At 35.7% G+C, this 18617-nt stretch overlaps 1 protein-coding gene across 2 annotated transcripts; it reads left to right on the forward strand.

Annotated features, from left to right (window-relative positions):
• Positions 1-10057: 10057 nt before the first annotated feature.
• Positions 10058-17453, forward strand: LOC135610651 (uncharacterized). 2 transcript variants are annotated; one of them, XR_010486271.1, is made up of 9 exons: positions 10058-10406; positions 10546-10690; positions 13651-13819; positions 13897-14152; positions 15415-15503; positions 16489-16671; positions 16768-16853; positions 16914-17002; positions 17123-17262. XR_010486271.1 is itself a non-coding variant. In XM_065105428.1 (9 exons), exons 1-9 carry the CDS (start codon positions 10190-10192, stop codon positions 17255-17257), a joined length of 1365 nt encoding a protein of 454 aa, XP_064961500.1. In that variant the 5' UTR covers positions 10062-10189; the 3' UTR covers positions 17258-17453. The 2 variants fall into 2 exon arrangements, 1 of the variants encoding a protein (XP_064961500.1); XM_065105428.1 differs by having other exon boundaries at positions 10062-10406; positions 16918-17002; positions 17123-17453.
• Positions 17454-18617: the final 1164 nt, after the last annotated feature.

Here is an 18617-nt window from a genome sequence, read left to right on the forward strand (position 1 = left end):
TCGTGATGCAACATTTCTTTCTCTCACTCCTACTACTATTATTATTATTATTATCGTTTTTTTTTTGGGGTGTGGGATGGAGGCTGAAAAGTTGGGATAAAGGATCCAAGACTTTAGTTGCTTGTCCTATGAGAACACATAAAAAAGAACGGATGAGAAATGTTGAAAAGTCAGACCAATTACACTATAGCAGTCAGAATCAAACTATTCAAAAATCATACACATAATTCATATAATCTAAAAAATTACAAGTATTTTCGATTTCTAAGGACAAGAGATATTTTATTGACGACACAAATATCATGTGTTGGATGGTTGGGAGGATTCAAATGTCATCCGTTCTCGAAAATGAAAACATAAACAATATAAAACATCATGATGATGAGTTGCGTCAATCCGGTCAACGCAAACGGAGAGGCAGTGAGGTGGGTTTCTTTGGATGCAGGCAGGACAACATCAATCAAAGCGGGCAGGTTGGATGCAGATTACTCATCCTTATGTGGAGGAGTGGCATTGAAGAGGGATGGTGGCGTGTCTCGAGTCCCTAACCAGAGGCTACCGGATGGTAGGTTTCCGGTGAGCTGCGTTCGGTGAGCGTGGTTAAGAGTGAGACAGGCGATCAAACCAGATTTGTGTTCTGATGCTTCGACGATTGGGTGGATTGATTTGGCACATTGCTTTGGACCCATCCGACCTGTGTGAATAGTGTTTTCATTAAAATGTATCGATCATCCTTGCGTTGTGACTGGTACACTTTGGCTTGCATGTATTCGGAGATGATAGAAGACATGGGAGAAGACACCCATCATGTGAACTTTATCTTCTCCTTGCCGAGTCCAGCAAATCTGTGTGCAGAAACTACTAAATTGCTCTCGGTGGATCACATGACTGCAGGAAAACTAGTTGTTTGATACTCCTGTTCCTCATATCTTATAGGACAATGATTGATGGTGGGTCTGAGTAGGTCATCTACATTATTTTGATATAAAAATAATAAAAAATGACAAAATAATTCAAGATGATTTGACCAGAGGAAAAAAAAGAAGAGATAGAGAGTGAGACGATGACACCTTTCTGAACATTAAATTAGATCCAAAGACCAGAGACAAGAAACAGTTTACTCCCAATGTAAAATTATATTAGATCTCATGAAGATTTATTGTATTTTATTCTTCTATTGGAAATGCTAATTAGCCATCTCTCTCAGACTTGTGTTTTGGTTTCCTGCACCATCTCTTTCGACGGATGAAGATTTTACTGTGCAGATTAATGCCATCATCTGTGGTTGCTTTCTGATGGTGTCACCCAAGGAAATTTGCCCCCACAGTCGAGGATGCGATTCCAAAACCATTGCAGGTGCTCCATCCCTTTCTCCGAGAGGTTTCCTCCACGGGCGAGAGGGATAACATGTCAACAGGCTTTCGCGACGCATTCAGACCACCTTATGTCTTCTCCTTGCATGCACATCCCACACTCGGATGGTTCTCCCACCGATAATGAACGATCATTTACTGATGATCGAGTAGAGAGATCCTCCAGTTTATTGTCGTAGCACGGTCCTACCCAATTGGTGGCCTGCATCAAATTGCTCCACGTACGTGTGTGCTTCCTGCTGCCTCGTTATTCTCGCGTACACGGATGAACGCAGCAGGCCTTCTTCCGCTCGTTTTATTGCGACGATGGAGCAGCAGGACATGGCAGCAGACACAGTGGTTGGCGAATCGAATGAGGTGGACCATCCATCGAAGCGAGATAGATGGCTACGCCCACAGGCAGCGAGAGGTGGCTGTTACTTGCATGCGTCTCTGTCACCGTCCTCCTTCTGCCCCACGCGAACATGACCTCCACCGGCTTCTGTGTACCTTTCAGTCCTCTTCTTGCTAGTTCCACTTTCGCTGTTTTAGGGTATGGGAAATTTCCACTAGGATCATAGGGAAAACAGTGCATGTTCTTGACATGAAACATTCTCATGTCATGACAAGAGCTTATGGTCACGAACGAGAGAAGACAGACCAAAAGAGATTTCTCTGATTCCACACCTCTTTTCTGTATCCACAAAAAACAAGCTAAATCGTTTCCTATATAAGAATAATTAAATACATGAAACAAGACTCTCTTTTCAGAGAATAAACTACGTGTGATTCGACGTTAATTCATTCTAGAAACTTGAGTTTCAATACGTTGACTGTGGGTCAAACCTACTATCTATATTCATCATTAACTCCTTCGATAAAAGTCTACGCTCTTACTTGACTTGGTATTATATTTCCCGGCAACTTCAACATCAACCCATCTTTCTAGATTCACGAGGCTCTTCAGGGAAGTAGTACAACGAGTCCCTCCAAAACTGTTCATCTCAGCCTTATCTCCCATCTTCATCGATTCTAATGCTTTTTGCTATCCAAAGTAGGGAGATGATTGATCGTCACCGAGGCAATAAGACAAGACATCTTGGAATTTGGAATTCAAGGTCATGACGGGTTACCGAACGAAGCTCGAGGTTAAAGATAAAAAGTCAGTAGGAGAGGAGACAAAAGAGATATTAGGCCGGTGAGACTTGCGTGAAGGATTCCAAGTTCGCAGGTCACCCTCAAGAACATTCAGATTCGTGTTGTTTTAATCATATTTTCTTGAGATTTTTTTGAATAAAAAGTAAATAGAAAGATATTTAATGGCCGGTCATATATGTAATATAATAATCATCCACCAACCCTCGACGTCAGTGTGGGGGCGTACCATAACGTCTACATGTCATGCGAATCGGTAGGATGCTACGTAGGAGGCGACGTGTGGAGAGAGAAGGCGGTCTCGTGTGGAACGGGACGGGCTGTTCCGTGCTTTGACCATCGTGCAAACCATGCACGTTGAGACGTGGCAAGCGTCGTACTGACGAGACAGAGACAGAGACTGAGAGGGACAGGTCAGGACCGCTTCATCACCGTCACCGTCGTCTCCACGTGATTCGTGCCACTTTGTCGTGTCCACGTCGGCGACCTTTCGACGGGACGAAGGGTCACGTTAATTAACAATGGATTAAGTTAGATTTCAATTCACCAACTAATTAAGACTCGTTAATTATTAATAAATAGATTCGATACGTCAGCATCAAATCAATATTTAATTATTATTATTATTATATACTTTATCTTATTTATGTTAAAAAAAATATCAACGAGCATAACCGATAAAAACTTTTTATTCTGTTGTTTTCATTATCCATCTTTTTCTAAAATAAAATAAAATGTTGGGATTCTTTTAACATATCAAATATGGATCAAACAATTGTTTTATAGAATCAAAACCGAATAGATCCAAAATAATGGATTAAGAATGTTTCCATAAAACTTATTTAATCCACTATAATATGCATGAAATCCTACAACAATTGATAAACATATTAACACGGAAGCGTACCTGATGAATCCATTAGAGTATTTTCTGAATTGATCGGTGATTTGGTCTTCCAATTGCAGAGTACCTTTTGAACTTTAGATTTCTCCTTGACGGGTGAAGAGAAACTTCATTCGATACTGCAACCGGGGACCATAACCTTATTTATAGTCATAACTGATGAATCTACAATTATGATTGTATTCATAATTGATGAATCTGCAATTATGCCTCAAGAGTTTCATATTCCTAACTTATCTCGTCATTAAGTTAGGAACATGATGGTATCCACACAATTAATTTTCATAACAATTATGTCCCTTAGCCAAATAACTTTACTTTAATTGGATCACTTTAATTTTGGCTAATCAAAATAATGGCTTAACACATTTAATTATACATGTGTGACCCTTAAAATTCCAACAATCTCCCACTGAGTCACATATGTATCCTTATAAATGTGCTATACTTTATGAGCTCAAAACTGTTGCCATTATTAAACAGGACATACAAAACAATCTCGTCCATTGACCATATTAATATAGGACCAAAGCGATTTTCGCTATATCAATCATAGCTAAACCCATCAATGATCACTAATATTAACATAACCAAATGGCATAGATCAATTATGAAATGTGTAGCATGAAAATTACATGAATGTGATCTGTACATGTCAATTTTCAACTGGTCCAACTTTATCTTTATGAGATCATTAATAACTTTAATAGCCATAATGTACAAAGTATAATAAACTGAAGCTTTATTTCTGATCAGAAAATATCTGTACAAATACAGAATCTGGCATAGAACATATAACAAACATATGACAGGCTCCCACTAAACTGAAGTTTCCTCAAATTCTGATATACCCATATGAGCAGTATGCTCATGAAAGACCTTGGGTGGTAAACCTTTTGTGAGAGGATCTGCCAACATAAAGTTTGTTCCCAAGTGTTCTATAGAAATTTGTTTACTTTGTACCCTTTCTTTCACCACTAGGAACTTGATGTCAATGTGCTTTGACTTAGTCGAGCTCCTATTGTTGTTGGAGTATAAAATAGCTGATTTGTTATCACAGTATATCTTTAGTGGTCTTTCAATCCCTTGTACTATTTGCAGCCCTGTGACAAAATTCCTCAGCCAAATTCCATGATTAGACGCCTCAAAACATGCTACAAATTCTGCTGCCATAGTGGAAGAAGCAATAAGAGATTGCTTGGCACTACGCCAAGAAATCGCCCCACCAGCCAACATATAAATGTAGCCTGAAGTGGATTTTCCTACTGTCTTGGCATCCAGCAAAATCGGAGTCAGAATACCCAATGATCTCCAAATGGTCTGATCTCCTATATGTGAGCATATGATGTTTTGTCCTCTTTAAATATCTCATGACTCTTTTAGCTACCTTCCAGTGATCCATTCCAGGATTGCTTAAGTATCTGCCTAACACTCCAATAATGTACGCTATATCCGGACGCGTACAAACTTGTGCATACATTAGACTCCCTACAGCTGATGCATAGGGAATCTTCTGCATTTCTTGAGTTTCCAGATTTCCTTTAGGGCACTGATTGAGACTGAACTTGTCTCCCTTTGCGATAGGGGTGTCTCCTGATTTGCAATCATGCATGCCAAACCTTTTGAGTACGTTATCGATATAGCTCCTTTGTGATAATCCTAAAATACCCCGGGATCTATCTCGGTGTATCTGGATTCCTAATACAAAAGAGGCATCACCAAGATCTTTCATCTCAAAATTTCTAGATAGAAATCTCTTGGTTTCGTGCAATAAGCCTATATCATTTGTGGCAAGCAGAATATCATCCACATACAATATCAGGAAAATGAATTTGCTCCCACTGAATTTGTGATACACACAATCATCAACAGCGTTCATCTCAAAACCAAATGAGATAATTACTTGATGAAATTTGTGATACCACCGACGGAATGCCTGTTTTAGTCCATAGATGGATTTTATCAATTTACAAACCATTTTCTTTGGGTCTCCTGACACAAAGTATTCTGGTTGCACCATATAAATTATTTCATCAATGTTTCCATTGAGAAATGCTGTTTTAACATCCATCTGATGAAGCTCTAAATTAAAATGTGCAGCTAGAGCCATAATTGTCCTAAAAGAGTCCTTCGTTGAAACCGGAGAGAAGGTATCTTTAAAGTCAATCCCTTCCTTTTGAGTATAGCCCTTCCACAAGACGTGCTTTATACCTCTCCACATTACCTTTAGAATCCCTTTTGGTTTTAAAAATCCATTTACAACCAATGGGTTTCACACCTTCTGGTAATGGGACAAGTTCCCAAACTTTATTGTCTTGCATGGACTTATACTCTTGATTCATTGCTTCAATCCACTTATCCGAATTAGAATCCTCCATGGCTTGATGGAAGTTGATTGGATCATCTTCCATTATACCACTACTTTCTTCATGTTCCTGGAGAAATACCATATAATCATCTGAAATGTCACTCCTCCTTTCTCTAGTGGATCGTCGCAAAGGTGCTGGCTCATGCGGCATAGATTCTTGAGGATGTTGAGTTTGTTCCTCATGAATAATTTCTTCATACTGCATAGGAGTTGAAATGACTATATCTTTTTGAGGTATAGATTTTGCCTTATTAGTAGCAACTATATGAATCGGATAAGACTGAACCAATTCTTCCTCAAAGGTAAAGTCTTTAATCTTATTTCTCCTCCCAAACTCAATATCCTCAAAGAATATAGCAATACCCGTCTCAAAAATATTTCTTGATTTGGGATCATAAAATTTATACCCCTTAGATCGCTCAGAATAACCAATAAAGTAACTGCCTATTGTTCGGGGTTCCAATTTATTTTCATTAGGCCTGTAAGGCCTTGCCTCAGCTGGACAACCCCATACACGAAAGTGTCTTAAACTAGGCTTTCTCCTAGTCCAAAGTTCATAAGGAGTTTTTGCAGTTGCTTTAGTTGGTACTCTATTAAGAATGTAAGCTGCAGTTTTTATTGCTTCTCCCCAGAGTGACTCTGGCAAAGTAGATTGAGAAATCATACTTCTTACCATGTCCTTAAGTGTGCGGTTTCGTCTTTCAGCTATACCATTCATGCTAGGTGACCCAGGCATTGTATACTGAGGGACAATTTCACACTCCTCTAGGTATAAAGCAAATGGTCCTGGACGTTGTTCACCTGAGCCGTCATTTCTGTCGTAATATTCCCCTCCACGGTCAGATCTGACGCTTTTTATCCTTTTGCTGAGTTGATTTTCAACTTCAGCTTTAAATGCTTTGAACACATCCAAAGACTGAGATTTTTCATGTATTAGATACAGGTATCCATATCTAGAGTAATCGTCTATGAATGATATGAAGTATTGTTGACCATTCCATGAAGGTGTTGGAAATGGTCCACAAATATCTGTATGTATCAATTCTAAGACGTCCGTAGCTCTATATGCACCTGATCTCTTAGGTTTGGTTTGTTTACCTTTAATACATTCAACACAAACATCTAGACATGATAAGTCAATGGGATCAAGAATCCCATCTGACACAAGTCTTTCAACTCTATTTCTAGAGATATGACCCAAACGTTTATGCCATAATATACCAGAATTTTCAATTTTACATTTAGTACCTCGCAATTCCGCATTCAAGGTTTCATGATAGGATGCTATAGTATCAAGTAAATATAGATTGTCATAAGTGATAAGTCAACCAGTTCCAATCATATTTGAATTTAAAGACAAAGTAAACTGATTGTTTTCAAATGAACAAGAATAACCAGATTTGTCCAAATAAGAAACAGAAATTAAGTTCCGTCTAAATGACGGTACAATAAAAGTGTCTTTAAATCCAAATAATATCCGGTACATAATAACAATCTAAATATTCCTATAGCTTCCACATCTACCGATTTTCCGTCCCCCACATAAATGCTTCTCTTAGCATTATTAGGCCTTCGGTAGCTTAGGTAACCTTGCATTGATACACTGATGTTAGTTGTTGCACCGGAGTCTAACCACCAAGTGTTTCTAGGTACTAAAGTTAAATTGATTTCTGAACAAACCAAAGTAAGGAATGTTCCCTTTTTAGCATGCCAAGCATGATATTTAGCACAGTCCTTCTTTAAATGCCCAGATTTCTTGCAGAAGAAACAAGTATCATTCTTATTTTGTTTCTTCTGTACTGGGTCCTTATCAGCCTCATTCTTTCCATATTTGTATTTTCTTTTCTTGCCCTTAAAGTTGGTTTTGTTTAAAACCAGTACTGAATTGAGGTTAGCAGATATTTTTATAAGAGAACCTAAATAAGAGAACAACAGATAACCAGAAATTATGCTCATATTTATTACCATAAACTTAAGTAAATTCAAATAATGATTTAACCCATCTCAAGATACCAAGTGCAACATTAATATCTTATCTTTGGACTTCAATATTAATTGCTAGTGGTAGTCTTGTTGTAATGATCAAATACTGATAATAAGACATATCAAATGAAAAACCCATCTTTGGATTGATTTATCATTTACATGCATAACTTTATAATTATCACGTATTTACCATTACAGGTATGTATAAAATCCTGCCAATCATTAACCTTCCTTTGGGCCGGATAATTACCGCATGGATGTAAATACACACTACATTTAATATTTTCATGAGAAATGTTATATATGAGAGGTCACTTTGGCAACTTCATATATTAAATTACTCAATCTAATATTAAACAATCACTAATTGAATTTAGACTATATTAGTCAAATTGGCTTGATCTTAATTTGTTGACTAAAATATTTAAAGCACGTAAATCATTCAATTTATGTCAACAAACAACTTTATAGAACCAATACTATGTTTAATCCAACATAATATTGCAACAATATTATTAAACCAACATAATATTACAACAATATCTAATTAATTAAATTCATATTAATTAGATAAAATCCAAAAACAATATTATTAAACCAACATAATATTGCAACAATATCTAATTAATTAAATTTATATTAATTAGATAAAATCCAAAAACAATATTATTAAACCAACATAATATTGCAACAATATCTAATTAATTAAATTCATATTAATTAGATAAAATCCAAAAAGAATTTAGGAAATTTATGTCTTATAGTGCAAAAATGAATTTTTGCATATTGATGAATAGGAAAAGACACGAAGTGGAAAAGATGATCCAAAATTAAACTGATATTACATCAGAAAAAGGCACTGAATTGAATGTGAAGCATGCTGTAGCATGATTACATAAATCCATAATCTTTTCCAACAATAATAGAACCAAATCACTTCAAAATAGCATTATTACATAAAACTATCATCTTTCCCAACGATGATAGAACCAAATTACTTTAAAATATTGATGAAAACATCATTAAAATTCATGAGAAAACAAGCTTAAATGTTCATCAATCATTGTAGGATGGCTCTGATACCACTTGTTGGGGTTCTTTTAACATATCAAATATGGATCAAACAATTGTTTTATAGAATCAAAACCGAATAGATCCAAAATAATGGATTAAGAATGTTTCCATAAAACTTATTTAATCCACTATAATATGCATGAAATCCTACAACAATTGATAAACATATTAACACGGAAGCGTACCTGATGAATCCATTAGAGTATTTTCTGAATTGATCGGTGATTTGGTCTTCCAATTGCAGAGTACCTTTTGAACTTTAGATTTCTCCTTGACGGGTGAAGAGAAACTTCATTCGATACTGCAATCGGGGACCATAACCTTATTTATAGTCATAACTGATGAATCTACAATTATGATTGTATTCATAATTGATGAATCTGCAATTATGCCTCAAGAGTTTCATATTCCTAACTTATCTCGTCATTAAGTTAGGAACACAATTAATTTTCATAACAATTATGTCCCTTAGCCAAATAACTTTACTTTAATTGGATCACTTTAATTTTGGCTAATCAAAATAATGGCTTAACACATTTAATTATACATGTGTGACCCTTAAAATTCCAACATAAAATTCTTATTATCTAAAATAAAATTCTTTTCTGGAACATTAAGATCTTAAAAAATTTTACTCTTAATATTTCGAGAGTATCTTTAGATTTCTTACGAAAGATACTTATAAATTAATTAATTTATAATATCTAAATTTATTTTCTTCGTACAAAAATCTTTCTATATTTAAATTCTTTATTCTTCAACCAATCTCTCGTTCTACTAATTCAAAAATAATCACAACATATATATATATATATATATATATATATATATATAAGACGACAGACTTCGATAGTTCAGATATAAGATGTAATTAATGCAGATGGAGAAACAGTAGTGACAAGATTGACCGCACAACACCAAAGCCCAAATGAGACCAAAATTGGCTTACATCAATTTTGTTTATTTATTTTATTTCATTTATTATCTTACTTATTAATCTCTTTTTCAAGCACTTTTATTGAACAAAAATTCAAATATATGCCATTTATATTTTTTTTATATAATATAAATTATATATAATATTAAATATTATCAAGTTTATGATCCGACCGTTCATCACCGGTTCGACTGCTGATCCAATGGCCAAATACTTGATTGGGTTCATATCTACCACAGAACTATGCGTCGTCAAAACAGACGCGGCTTTGTGCGTTCATCAGCGCGTCGAGGAAAGATCGGCACCGTCGGATTGGAGAGAGAGAGAGAGAGAGAGAGAGAAAGGGTCCCATTTCGCGTCCGTCGAGCGCACACAACAGCACCTTCCTCTCGTCCCCCCCGGCCGTCCGCGACATGGGAGTGGTGATCGAGAGCGATCGATGGGAGCCGAAGCCCTCCGCCTTCATCGTTCTCTCCGCCGCCTGCTTCGCTTCCGTCTTTCTGCGCCCTTACTTCTCCAAGAGCAACGCCGCCAGGGGATCCGGGGCGTCTTCTCTGCTCGATCTCGGCCCTACGGCCCCGTTTCTCCGCTTCCAGAGGGGCTTCTTGCTGCTCTACTCGCTGGCTTCCGGTCCTTGATCCTTCCTTCCCGGTCATTTATTGTTTTATGAATACGATTAGGGTTTTCGTGGTTTCTTTGCTTTTCGGTAGCGGGTTCTTGGATTGACATCCACAGTTTTGGATCTTGATATGGATTCATCGATTTGCAGTAATGGACGGCCTTGAATCGATGTTTGGTGAGTATGAGTTCGCACTATACGGAATCAGCCGTGAGCAGATGACATGGTATCTCTCCATAGGAGCTGTGGCTGCTCTCGTTTTTGGTACTTTCTCCGGCGTTCTTTTTGATATGGTGTAAGTTCTCATTTTTCTCTTTCTATTTCTCTAGTAGTCCGTCTCAAGTTAACGATTGTTATTCGATGGAGGATAAATATTTAGCTTCGTCTGGGAATCAAATCGACTCGATGGCTGAAAAGGTGAAATTGAACACGAATCAGGTTCTTACAGAGGGCAGGACTTGGTCTGACTAGGCTTTAGGTCTGGTATGATGGTGGAATGTTTGATACGCCTTGGTATAGTTGGTATGACAATTCTTGGTTGTAGGTGACTTCAACTGCAGAAGAAGTGAAATTATGATCCTTCCATAGCTATTGTATGTTACACTCGGCAACTATTTGATGAATTCATGTTAATGCAGAATGCCTCCTAGCGAGGAGTGTGTACCTGCAACACTTGTAATCCTTAGACTCTAGAATATGAATCGGACTCAGTAGATTGAGATTTGAAAGTAATGGACTTTGATGAAAGATGAATTAAATCAAGAAGAGAACCCACTTAAGTTCATCGACAAATGAACTTCTGTAGTTGCAGGCTCTATGGTGAGATTTTTTTTGAGAAGAAACTTACAGAATAGGTTATCTGTAGTGTGTATATTCATGGTTTAATTTATAGGATCAATGTAGAGATTATTTGGAAAAGATACTTGCCATAGGATAGCTCTCTACTTTTGGGCTAAAAAGAATCTTTAAATAAATGTGTTGATTTAGTTAGCTGGTCTGTAACTATTACTAGGAAAAAAGTAATGATATCATGTTTTTTTTTCTTTGATTTAATTAGCTGGTTTGTTACTACTTACTATTACTAGGAAAACGTTAAATTACTTTTTTTTTCTTTCTATTTTTTACATTTTAAAGTCATATAATGTTTCTTGTAATTTACATATCTTATTAATCACCACAAAGGGTTTAATTGCTAAAGTTCAACTTCTTCCCACGCCACTAATGATTTTAGAGCTCTTGCCATGTTTTGGTTTTAAGATTTGTCTCTCCTTAAGATCAGTTCTCTAGGTTTCTGCGTCAGTCCTTGATCCATTTTGTAGATTACTGATGGCTACAATTGTTCTGTATTTAGAAAATATTAGGTGGTTCTCAAATCATTTATAATCATGCATCATGAGGCATCAATCTAGACATGCCAGTGTGTTGGTCATATGACTTGTACACAGTGAATTAAAAAATGTTAGGCGCCAAGGTCCCAAAATGCTCGAGGCGTTAGGTGATCACCCGAGCGAAGCGAGACGCATTGAAATATTAAAATAATAAAATATATAGTACAATTGATAAATATGATTATATAAATAAAAATATGATATTAAATTAAAAGATCTAAAGTACAAAGTCACATTATTCATCGTCTAATAACAAAAATGTCAAAAGACTCAAAGCAATAAAATTTTACATCAAATTCAATCATCATCATAATCAACATCGTCATTCTCAAACATATCATCATCAATCTCTTCCTCTCATCCATCTTCATCGAAATAGGTTTTCTTCTCTTCGACAATGACAAAAGATAAATTTGAGGCTTTTGCACTCATTTTTGCCTTCGTCATGTATCTCGTATATGCTTGTAATTCTCCAACACCTGAGGATCTTACCACATCAGTCCTTGATCCATTTTGTAGATTACTGATGGTTACAACTGTTCTGTATTTAGGAAATATTAGATGGTTTTCAAATAATTTACAATCATGCATCATGAGGCCTCAATTCAGATATTTCTATTTATGAATGTGCTGGCCATATGACTTGTACATGATTGGCAAACTGTGACTGTGGCACATTGTCATGTCCTGTGTCAGGTATTGCTAATAGAGCATCGGGCTCACGCCTCCTTACTAACTACATTCTTACTATAAACCATTATGGTTATGCTTTAAGAAGACTTTTTTTCTAGGATAACTCGATCTGTGGGATGTAGTGATATCTTTTCGATGTTAACTTCCTTTCTTCTAAGGCTGGTTAAGGGGTTTCAGATAGAAATTGTCAAGCCACTGGTTTGTTGTAGCTGTCGAGTTTTCTGGAAATCATCAAGTATGTCATATATTAAAATGATCATTTTGCTATGATATTTGCAAATCAAATAAAAATTTTTTGACAGTGAAGTTACAGGCCAGTCTGTCTTCATCCTACTCTAGTACATGCAGATTCAAGGCTATGATATGCATACTCTAGTAGTATCCTGATAATTTCAAATTGAAGCACATTTCCCTCTTTGCTATTCCAGTTTCTTATCCTTTTCATGTTAGCATAATATTTAAGTTATGAACATCATATCTGTAGATATGCCTATCTATATAGGCATTCAACCTTGATTTTATAAGTAACCATTGCAACTGGGAGCTGGGAAAATATTTGGGTCTATCTGTGAGTAACCAAGTAGTTGTTCCAAATTATGTAAAAATATGTAACTAGGGTATATTTCTTGCTATATTTCTGTAATGTAACCCATCCTATTAGTACATTCTATATCCACACTTGTGTGGTTTAAATTACTGGTTGGATCCATAGGTATTGATTAGTATTAACAAGTCTGACCAAAACACTAATAAAAAATCATACAGTTTGGTACCCTTTTTTTGGTGATACCAAGTTTTATACTGCTTAGAGTCTTCATTTCATATTGGTCAGACAAGTTGTTACAACTGGCGTCAGATTGATATTTAAAACCTTGGCTCAAGGATTCATGAATCTGTAGAACAGATGGTTCATCATTATACTTTTAAGTCTTTATGAAACTTTTTTGGGATAAGATGTGGAGATATATAGAAAATGTAATGGAGACTCTGTTGCGGTGGAAAAATACTATGTAAAATCTACTAATATCACTAGTGGTTTACATGTTAATTTGATAATTTTCCATTCATTGAAATGACTCCATTTCTCTCTATTCATCTCCGTTTGAACATTCCTTTCATATGAAGTTCTATTGATTGTATACTAATAATATAATCATTAAACTGATTTTTATAGGGGTCCAAGAAAGGCTTGTCTGTTATTTTGCATTCTTCATCTTTTTGTTGGTGTCTTGAAGAGTGTGGTCAGGCATCCAACTGTCTGGATATCAAGTATATGCTTATCACTTGCTTCTTCTTTGTTCTCATTCTGTTATGAGACATGGATGGTAATGGAACATGAAAAGGTTCGCTTTCTGCTTCAGCTTTTTTCTTAATGTTGTTTCTCAGGAGCTGGCTGATGTCTCTTCTTTCATTTTTGCAGCAAGGTCACAAGCAAGATCTTCTGAGTGATACATTTTGGTTGATGACCTTTTTTGAGTCTCTATCTCTAATCGGCAGCCAAGGGCTGGCAAATTTGTTAGTTAAAGATCTTAAAAGAAGATCCCTTTCCCCTTATGTTCTGGCTGCCTTATTGGCAATTTTAAGCGCTCTCTGTATCAGGAAACAATGGAGCAGAAGTTATCATATAATTTCTGTTGACAGTTATATAAAATCATTCTCAGCTCATGTTCTTAGAGGTGAGGAACATTTACAGCACAATCTGAGTTATGGATGCAATAATTTTAGTCAACAATTTAAATGCAACAAATGCTATATCTTAATATAGAAAGTTTTACTGATGGATATATTTTTTCTGCTTCAACCAAACATCTGTAGAATTGAGAGCTTAAAGTACATTGGATGTTTACCTAGCAAGACAAAGCTCAGAACAAATTGTTCCATGTATGGTGCCATGGATATTTTTGATGTCAACCAACGATTCACTATACTATCTATGCATGAAATGACATACTCTAACTAGAATAAAATTTACTCTATAAATCACATATCAGTAATATGATCATTCTGGCAGTAAAATATGCAATGGTATTGAAGACTAAGAAAACTATGAATTCACATTGTGTGCACAGAATATATGAATGAGAGAAGTATACTATTCATCTGTGTTTTGAATTTGACATGCACTTCATTGAGTTGGTCGTTTATGTAGAAGTGTATACTTCTCATCCAATGAATTTATCATGCCTTAAAAGCTCAGCGGCAATGTGCATTAGTTGTTTGACAGCTGTAATTCATGAATGCGTTTGTCTTTCTTTCTACTAAAACCAAAGCATTTTGCATGAGTGGATAAGGATTTCAGGATAAAATGTGCTACATGGTGTCATGCATATCAGACTGATCCTGCCTTTTTAGATTATGCTCGAGCTTCGTCTTCTTCCTCCGTGCCTTTCCCATGCTTGTATTCAGTAAAACACACCAATTGGTGTGGATAATAACTCTTTGCTTCTTGCATAGCATATATTCTTTATGTGGTTAATGAAAACTGTAATTTTGTAGAAATTATTAGCAAGCTAGATAGCTTAATGATTTCTCAGGTTCGACATGGTTATCTAGTTTACATATGATAAATTTATTGTCACTTTCCTGCAATATCTGCTATTTTAGATTCATCACATGGAGCGGATAGGTTCTTTTAAGTTATTTTGGCATTTGATTATATGCTTTTGTAGACAATTGACAAACCATTAAGTTTTATGCTTAAGCAACTAGTGACTTGTTAGACGACTTGATCATAATGTTTTTCTGAAGAATTTCTTGATCATAGTATTTGTTTAGAGTCTATCTTGATTTTTAAGCATCTTATTAGTATTTGTTTAGAATCTATCTTGATTTTTAAGCATCTTATTCTGGGCTGTTCTATATTGATTATTCACATACTTGAAAGCATTGTGATAATCTCTATTAACCATTTCTTATAATGATTCTTCCTGCTAGCCAGACAAAAAGATTTTGGCTCTAGCATGGACTCAAGCAAGTATCCATTTCTCCATGTCAGTTGTTTGGATCCTTTGGGCACCGACCTTAGTGGTAGGTCCAGTTTACCATGCAATTTCATTTTTATTTGGAAGTTCTGAAAACATCAGTCAGCATTTTTGAGGTTCACAATGTAAAATTCAGGATGTTCTTCTATACTTAATTATTTCTAGTTTTCTACACAATCAATCACCTGAGGAACCTATTTTTATGTATTTCAATTGGATTATGCAAAATTCATGATTTTCTTTTTTGCCTGCTATGATAGTGCCAAGGAAGAAAGACACTTTTGTCATCAACCGATGAGTTGTTTGTACCATAATAAGAAAGAAAACTTTGGCATGGGCCAATAGACTGGTTAACCATATAAAGAACTTTGCATGTCCTGAAGTTTCAGGTGAAGCTCGTAAAAATGAAAGTTAAATGCCTGTGGAGAGGAAATTTGGTACATCTGAAAATCTTTGCTGAATTTAATTTATGAGACCATGCTTTTTGTTTAAATGGTCAATTGACTAGTTTTGTTGTTTGTTTCTTTCCCCTTTCATAGTAAAAAAGAACATTTCCTGAATATTGAAATGAAGATTCTGAAATACTTGAAAATATGGAAGTTTGTCTTGGCTTAAAAGACTAAAAAAGAAAAAAAAGGAAAAACTAATAAATAGCCAGAAATTTTCTTGTTGTTCTATTTGTTAAATCTTGTGGCCTTTTGGGCACTTGGATGTGATTAGTTTGTCCAATGTCCAGTCATTCTTTTGTGAACCTATATGCTTCACAGTGACAACACAAACTGACCCATTGTCTGATTCTTCATTTTTTTTAATATTAATATATACATGTTATTGTGATGGTTTTATGCTCCCACTTGGAAACCATTTATAATAATTATGATTCTGTGATATGGACTAGCATCCTGCAAAGTCTCCTGCTTTATTAGATGAATTGGGAGTTGATGATTGGAGGCACTCCAGATGAAGTACTTTTGTTATTTATGTTATCTCAGGATATACTGTTAATTTGATTCATTGATGTGTGACTGCAGGCAGATGGAAGGGAGGTGAATCTATCTATGATATACCCATGCTTTATTGGCTCAAGAATGCTCGGGAGCACTGTTTTTCCATGGTATTTTAGTGAGGTAAAATCATTTGGAAATGAGGATTGCCTAACAACCGCTTTGGGGGTTGCTGGTTTAGCTTTGTTCATTGTCGCTTATGATTACCAGGTAAGGAAAGAGGAAAAGCTCCATTATTTGGTATTTTTCTATTTGATTTATTTTTCTAGCTTTCTTTTCTAATATCTCAATATCTTTTGATGACAGGAGATTGGATTTCTGGTTATTCTATTTTGTGTCTTTCATGCTTGTGTCGGGTTTAGTTTGCCTTCACTTGCAAGATTGAGGACAATGTGAGTCATTAATGCTCATCAATTCTTAAATGATTCAATTTCAATTCTCATTCTCCCTAGGCAGGTACCTACCTAATGAGCTTCGTGGGGGGATGATAAGCTCCTCGCTAGCACCGGCTAATGTAGCAATTTTGTTATTTCTGCTCAAGGTATGTAGCTGTGTTTGCAACTTTAGAAAAAGCTTTAAAATCTTGATGGTAAAATGTGTCACGGAAGCTGATTGGAAGTATTTTAAAAAGTTTGATGTGTGAACATTTCATTATTGCTAGGGTGGTTATCATCAAAATCTTGCGAATTCTACAATTATGGCTCTTTCTGCTTTTGGCCTATTAATTGCTGCTGGCTGCATTTATAAACTGAGATCATGGCGAAAGCAGTGCCGTCAAGACTGGCATTATACATAACCACAATAAAAATAGTCCAAGAGCTAATCAGGCACATCTCAGATAGTCTTTTGTTCTATGCTCATAAGCACAGAAAGCCAGGGTTCCTTTCAGTTTGTCGATTCTTGTATCTTGCATTCCTTCATGGATCTTGTTGAGGCTGAGACAACCGTAGTATTGTTTGTTTTAATCAATGTTTTGCAGTGAATTTGAAAGACGTGAGGTGTTGTAGGAATGGGACTCAGTACCAGTCAATTTTTGGCATGTTAGAGGACAAGAATTTACTAAGATGAGTCCTAACATGATAAAAAAAAAGAATAAACCTGTAGAAAGGGCGTTGCTGTTTCTTTCTTCTGCAACAGGAGCCTATCCTAAGGTAACCCAAGCGAGCACCCCTCTATTTGTTCCCTCAGTACAAACTTTTTTTTTTTTTGAGCAAGTTTAATTTCTGTTGAACAACATTGCAAAGTGACTATGTTACATCTCAAGTTAGAAAACGTATGTTCCATTACCTAATTATCAAAGTATTTGAATGATCGATCGGGTTTATGCATGGTTTAAATATCCAAAGTTGAAGTTTAATATGATCTACATGGTAATTCGTATAATAATTTAGACTTGCATAGCCAGAGTGCTGGTGTTTCTGTTACATGATAGTGTCACAGGTTTTGCTATTTGAATGCTTATGCATCAGCCACTGCTACATGAAATGGTGTATCTGAATCAGTGCTTCTCCATCGGTGAATTAATCAAGGAATAAGAAGGTAAAGGTAAGCCTTTGTTTCTGCGTCAGCTGTTGGATTTCTTTTGGACTTTCTCAAGAGCAACTTATTGGACTTTTTCTATGTTGTCGTTTTCTTGAGCCTTCCACGACAGAGGGTTTTATCTTATCGGATCAATTCTTTTTTGCATATACAAGTTAGAATCCATGTGTTGATGCGCATTGTTGAGTGAATACAATATACAGAATTAAGTATACTTTTTCGTGCAAAATACAATGGTCTTTTTTATTGTCTGTACATTTTCTTTATATTATTTCGATTTTCGATTTTTTTAAGGAAAAAAACTTGGATCGGTCTAAATGAACAAATGACCTGTTTTTGTTAGTTTTTAAATGGTAGATAATGAACAAATCCATTTTACCAAATGATTCTTAATATGTTAAAAAACCCATTTGCAATCTCTTATTGAAACCCATTGTTTATGCTATGCATCGAGGAAGGTGAGCCAGCACGCACGCACTATTTATGTTTTAGCAAACTTGATTCTGATTATAAGATGAATTAGTAGTGTTAGAACAAAATGTAAAAGAAAATAACCCTATGATAATATTCATAAGTCAACTTGATATCAAAGTGGAAGATTATGTACTCAAATTTCC

This window comes from Musa acuminata, chromosome BXJ2-4 (assembly GCF_036884655.1).
Source record: "Musa acuminata AAA Group cultivar baxijiao chromosome BXJ2-4, Cavendish_Baxijiao_AAA, whole genome shotgun sequence".
NCBI classification, from domain to species: domain Eukaryota; kingdom Viridiplantae; phylum Streptophyta; class Magnoliopsida; order Zingiberales; family Musaceae; genus Musa; species Musa acuminata.